The sequence below is a fragment of the Salvia miltiorrhiza genome, chromosome 2 (genome assembly GCF_028751815.1).
Source record: "Salvia miltiorrhiza cultivar Shanhuang (shh) chromosome 2, IMPLAD_Smil_shh, whole genome shotgun sequence".
Lineage (NCBI taxonomy): Eukaryota > Viridiplantae > Streptophyta > Magnoliopsida > Lamiales > Lamiaceae > Salvia > Salvia miltiorrhiza.
Genome location: NC_080388.1, coordinates 68,627,077 through 68,633,705, shown reverse-complemented (window position 1 = coordinate 68,633,705; position 6,629 = coordinate 68,627,077). Strand labels below are relative to the sequence as shown.

At 36.6% G+C, this 6,629-nt stretch overlaps 2 protein-coding genes across 2 annotated transcripts in view; both read right to left on the bottom strand.

Annotated features, from left to right (window-relative positions):
• The window catches only part of LOC131008566 (uncharacterized), a 590,934-nt gene that overhangs the window by 129,095 nt on the left and 455,210 nt on the right, over positions 1–6,629 (bottom strand). The gene's annotated exons all lie outside the window — the stretch shown is intronic.
• LOC131008567 (pentatricopeptide repeat-containing protein At5g61990, mitochondrial) lies at positions 744–5,896 on the bottom strand. Its single transcript, XM_057935489.1, has 4 exons — positions 2,471–5,896; positions 1,661–1,731; positions 1,138–1,200; positions 744–952 (listed from the first exon to the last, which is right to left on the bottom strand). Exon 1 carries the CDS (start codon positions 5,647–5,649, stop codon positions 2,584–2,586), a length of 3,066 nt encoding a protein of 1,021 aa, XP_057791472.1. The 5' UTR covers positions 5,650–5,896; the 3' UTR covers positions 744–952; positions 1,138–1,200; positions 1,661–1,731; positions 2,471–2,583.

The following is a 6,629-nucleotide window of genomic DNA, read 5'->3' as shown; positions in this document are numbered from 1 at the left end:
AAATATCACATTCTTTTTTGGGCAACATATTCTCTCTCTATATCTAATATTTAAATAATTTTTACCAATTCACTTTATCTACTAATTAAGCATTTCTTAATTTTTGTGTCCAAAAGTAATGTGACATTTGTAATGAGACGAATGGAGTATATATTTACTATGTTTTATTTTTGTAATTTAATGATTTTTATAATAGTAAATGTGTAAGTTATAATATTTTGTAAGATTGTGAATTTATTATTATAATTTGAATAATATATATTACTAGCTATATTTTAGTGTCATACATTTTTTTCAAATATCTTACAGTAATCGTACTCGCCGTCGGCCCATTATTATGGTTATAATTATGTTTCTAAGAGTTGGGTGTTGGAAAATTGGTTTTAAGAGATGTTTTGGGAATTTGGTTCTTGTTGTAACCGTACGTGTCGTTGGCAGTTATGGTTAATATTTGTAAATAAGCTTTTTCTTGACAAGTATTTTGTTAAGAGATAGGTGTTGGAAAATTGATTTTGAGTTGGCCAATATTTTGTGATATATTGATTTGCTCAAATAGAATTTTGGTGATAACTTGTCTTACACATGTAAAAGGATATTGGCAACGAGTCTTGGGCAAGTTTTATTGGAAGTGGGATTGAGGTGAGAGCCTCGATCAAATTGGGGTATCATGTATGTAAGCTTTTGGAACATCTATTATTATTCGAGTTATGATATATTGGCTCTGTAATTTGTGAATCATCATATACACAAAAACAGACGATTTAAATAAACTCAATACAGCGTGTCAATTGACAAATGGTATATTTGTTTCCTCAGCGCCAATAGCTTGACGCCTCCAACAAACTGAACGACTCCTAAAAGTAGACACATTCCACTACTCGCGAGATGGAAGATATACTTGTTGCTTAAAAATATGAGCAACAATATCACAGAGCCCAAGTCCGGCGCGCCTCTTGAGAAAAAACACATCATCCAAAGTTAACAAAGAATCCAATAATAGAATGCTTGTAGCACATAAACAAAATCAAAATCAGAAGCAAAATTTAGTTTAGTAGAACAAAGAGAGATGGCAAAGAAGTAGATGAAGAAGATCTGAGAACAGAACATAAGAAAATTTGTGAATAAACATGGAAGTACCTTAATGTCTTGAACATCAACATTAGCGAAGTGCATGAGTTTGTCATTCAGCACAAGCTCCATCTGATATGCACAAGTGAAAAATATTGAAGGCACTAAAACACTTAATCACAGTGAGTTCAAACTAGAACAGATTATCTGGAGCCAGCTAATTAGGTTACATGAAGACTCAATCACAGTGCTTAAGGAAAAGTGAATGAGATTGAATGGCATTTGATTATTTGAAGAAAGAATGAATGGATCAAGGATGGCTACTACTTAAAGGGAATGGGTGTTATAGTACAGGAGAATTGGGAATGAATATACTTTGGTTCTTCCAATAGGTGAGGATGGAGGAATCCCACTTCAAATTACCAAGCCACTACATTTCTCTCCATTCCCACCACATCAATTGACCAAACTCCGTTATACAATATAAAACGTATCCCCAAATATAGCATCGGAGAATAGACTTATGAAGCTATTGCATTTAATTGGAAGAAACAGTATGAACAATAATAATGATAAAGAGAGAAGCCTCTACCTCTGATCGAAGAGTTGCCTTGTACATTCCAATTTTTCTCAGTACAATTGCAAATTTTGCCATATGAGGGCCTAAAAGCAAAACTGAATTTAATTAGGATCTACCAAGGGAATGAAGTCCAGGAATAAACTAATCTTCTTTTGGTCTAGTTACAAATATACGTAGCTTCTTTGTAGTTCATGCATGTAACAACTAGGATCACAAAGTTGTTGAGTCTAATTAGTACTACTTCGGTAGGGTTTTAGCTTGCAATCCGAAAATAAACTAAACTGCTCTTAAGTCTTAACTGAGTGGAAATTGATTTGAGTGCTTTTTTTTTTTTTTTCCAGATATCTTGTTGTTTTGATATTATTTTCCAACCCACTTTTCTAATTTGTGTTGAAAAAACAACACGGACTCCGACTAGACACGTCATTTCTCAGATGCTGGAATATTGCTCTGGTCCTATATTTGGGGAAGTTAACAAATGCAAGTACTAAATACTCCCTCCGTCCACGAAATGAGTACCTATATTTCATTTTTCATCCGTCCACGAAATGAGTACCCATTTCCCTTTTTGGCAAGTGTACCCCACACATCTCTTTAACTAATACACTCAAAAAGTGGGACCCTTAAACTATTCACAATACACTCCATACATTTCTTAAAACCCGTGTCATCCACAAATGGGTACTCATTTCGTGGACGGAGGGAGTAGTTATTATTTGAAGGATGTGACAAATTTGGAATCTGCTCAAATAGACATATACTTGGTTAGAAATGTATATTTTACCAAGAATAGTAGTTATGTAGATTGAGAAAGCAGCATACCTCTGGAAGAAAAGTGATGAATACTCCATAACAATCTGGTGAGAACGACATCAGATGCTTCATGAAGCACTGATGGTAAAAATGTTGAAAAGTCTTTATCATCTCAATTAGGATTAAATCTGACAAGCCACGCCAGATGCTTGTTGCACGGGATGATCACTTAGGATATCTTGTCGTTGATATTGGTTGACCAAGTCAATTAAACTCATTGATGGAGGAACCCAGCCATAGCTCACCATAGCATCAATAACTTCATGCAGTTCTTCTTTGTATCCTACTCTTTGCAAACCATAGGCCAAGATACTGCATGTAGTAACACTAGGCTTATACCCTTGCTCGCTCATTTTTGCAAGTAATGCTCGTACTGCGGATATATCTCCATCTCCACACCATGCTCCTATCAGTATTTCACTAACCTTTCCTTTTAATACACCATTGCCCAAAAGTTCATTCCAGTCCTTTAGCGCTTTATCCAAATTCCCACCTTCACAGAATGCATCAATCATCAGTTTGTACACCACTTCATCAGGCTCAATACCCTTTGCCACCAAGTCCTCAAATAAAACTAACATCTTGGACCAGTCCCCTATTTTTCTGTAACCATGCAAAAGGGAAGTGTATGTTAGATTTGTCGGCAGTATATTCCTCTTTCCCATCTCTGAAAGCAGCTCCTCTGCTTTTTCCATATCACCCATCTTGCTGTAGTGACTGATTATAATTGTGAAGGTCACATGATTAGGCATGATTTTCTTGTCAACCATATCTTCAATCAACTCAACTGCTTTGGTCAAATCTCCTGACTTACAAAAACCATCAATCATTGTGTTGAATGTAAGTATGGATGCTATCCCCCTCTCTTTCATTTCATTAAATAGAGACAATGCCTTTTGCGTATCACCATTTTTGCAACATCCATTGAGAAGAGAATTGTAAACAAACCCATCAGCTGGAACAGCCTTAAGTTGCATCTTTTCAAACAAACGAAATGCTTCATTTAAATCCGCAGACTTGCAGCACCCGTCAATCATTGTAGCATATGTAACTTTGTTTGGTGTCAAACCATTACCAGGCAGTCCAGCAAATAGTTCCTTGGCTCTCTCTACATCACCTGATCTAAACAGCCCGGATATCAAGGCATTATAAGTGACTATGTTAGGAGTTATACCTTTTTGAGACATCTCATTGCAAAGACTGAAAGCCTTCGGCATATCACCTTGCTTACAAAAACCAGAAATGAGAGAAGTGTAAACATAAGCATCAGGGACCGACCCCTTATCACAGAAGCAGGAGAAGATTCTCATTGCTTCTACCAATTTCCCATTCTTTGAAAGGCCAATTATAAGCACACTGTAAATGTGCATATCTGGAAGTAGACGTCGTTCCAGCATAATATTAAATATGGAAAAAGCTTGTTCTATGCCCCCATTTCTGCAGAGGCCATCAATCACAGATGTATAATTATGAAGATCAGGAGCGATACCTTGATCGAGCATTTCCAAAAAGTATCTTTTTGCAATCTCCATCTCACCAATCTCTGTGTATCCTGAAATCAATGCCCCAAATGTATAGGCATTTGGTTTCACTCCCTTCTTCCCCATTGCAATGAGACAAGTCTGTGCCTCATCCATCCTTTTGGCTTTGCTAAGACCACTAATTATAGAATCATAGCAGGAAACATCAGGAGCAATGCCTTTCTGCCACATATCATCCAAAATCCTCATTCCCTCTTCATATTTACCTTCTTTCATGTAACCTTTCATAATGGTAGTGTAACTAACAATATTAGGCGTGATACCTCTTTCAGTTATATTGCTCAATAAAAAATGGGCTTGTTCAAGATGTCCTGTGTGACTTAATTCATCTATTATAGCATTAAAGGTGTATGTTGAAGGTGCCAAGTTTCTTTCATTCATCCAAACCAGAACTTTCGAGACCTTCTCCATATTACGCTCTCGACTATGCCCGTAAATCAGATAATTGTATGTCTGAGTTTCAGGGTTTATTCCTAATTTAATCATCTCATGTACTAGACTTTCTGCCTTCTCCATGTTACCGATGTTGCAAAGACCATGTATAATAGCATTATAAGTTAACAAATTCAACTTAATGCCTCGTGAAACCATTAGATCCTTGATCCGAAAGGCCTCATCCACAGCACACTCTTTCATGAACCCATTAATCACGGCTGTGTAAGCAATATGATCAGGGTTTAAGCCTTTCTCATACATCTCTTCCAAAATTAACTTTGCCTCAGAAGCTCTCTTGTGCTGGCAAAACCCGTCAATAAATACTGAGAAAGTATATTGATCAGGAGCCAACCCCTTCTCAGCCATTGCCATCTTCAGCTGCAAGGCATCATCAATGGCACCACTTCTGCATAACCCTTTGATAACGATGTTATAAGCAATCAAGTTCGGATTACAGCCATTCTCTTCCATCTCTGTAAGAACCCTTTTAGCCTCTCTTAGATTCCCAACCTTGCAGTGAGCCGTAATAACACTCACATATGTATAAACATCTAAACTAATTCTCATATCCAACATTCCCCCATAAACCTTCCAAAACGACTCCATTCTCCCACACCTCAACAAATCCTTCAACAGAGAATTACAACACAACAAACTGATCCCAAAACTATGGCCCTTAACGCCCAAAAACACAGCAAGAGCTTCATTCCACATGCCCTTTTTCCTATAAACATCTATCAACAATTCAAACACTATCCCCCTCGATCTAAACCTTTCAGATTCATTGCAAAGTTTCAGAATCGAGTCAAGGATATCGGACGCAGGAACCCGGGCCTCGGCCACTTTGGTGAGCACAGTTATGGCAGGTCCATAAAGATTGGAACTACACAAAATCAATGCAAGAAGCGAATAAGAATGGAGTTTCTGAGCAGTACCCAGATGGCGATTCGACCAGTCGAAGAAATCAATAAGGCGCCGCGGATTAAGCGAAAAATGGCTTTTTTGCAGCACCGAATGGACCACCTCTGGATTCAAGTCTTGTGGCAAATGCGACGATTCCAACAGAAATTGCCAGTTGTTGTGCTTGAGAATCTTGCAGATTTCAGCAGCTGCGGCTTCAATCTGTGGAGAGGTGTGAGAAGAGTGGTGGGATTGAAAGGAGAGCCGAGTTTTGTTGATTATGCGGCGTTGACACCTGATGAGTGTATGCATTTTGGGCGATGCGAGAACAATTGCACTACTGTTTATCCTTTCTTTCTCAATTTAGGTGTAAATCGTGAGAGGACATATCAATACAATCAGCGTGCACTTGCTATTGCCATCGCTGCTTCTTCTCAGCTAGCTCTCACTCTCAGGAGTCGTGAAATGATATCATATGGAAATTGGGAAATCAAACTACGTGGGCCCAATTCTCAGACCCATTATTCAAAATGGGTTTCAAGTTCTCTTAAGGTTTTTGGGTGATTCTATTTTCTATATGTATGCTTCTCTTTTCTTATTATAGCCTTTTATTATAAAAAAATATTAAAATTATTTATTAATTTATTGTTTTATCTCTATCAATCCCAATCAATTTCTTAACAAATACTAGCCATAATTTTACCCCAAATTAATTTAATTCTTAGCAATTAATAATTAAGTTTGTAATAGATTACTTTTCAGATAATCATAGTCAATGAATCCACCCAATATTCCTTAACATAAATCTGAAAAATGAGTAATTTACACAAAATGAAGTGGGTATACGTACAAGAAGTAAATTTGCACAGACAACTATCCAATTAATATTGGAATATATGCCCAAAAAGATCAATAATATGTATTGAATGATCTAAGTTGATGATTTATCCTCGTCTGGAGTTTGACTCTATTGGAGTTATTGCTTTAAAGTCTTTGGTGCGAGCTCAATAATGGATATTCCACCTTGCAACAGATTCAAATCGGAAGTATTTTAAGTTGGGCACAATTAAGGGTATCAATGCACTATGGTCCGACATATAATTTTTTTTTAAAACAATCATCGTTAAAAACATTAACGTGAGAATATATTTATTTGAAAAAAATGAGATATATGTACATGATGATTATCATTTACAAATCCAATCACTATTATATTATCTTGCAATTGTAGTGGATTGGATTGCAGAGATATGTGCAATATCATATCGTTGTTTCGAAATATGAATTAATAC

Excerpts from the sequence above, each read along its gene's own strand:
- LOC131008567 (XM_057935489.1), bottom strand. The coding sequence starts at position 5,649 with ATGCATACACTCATCAGGTGTCAACGCCGCATAATCAACAAAACTCGG.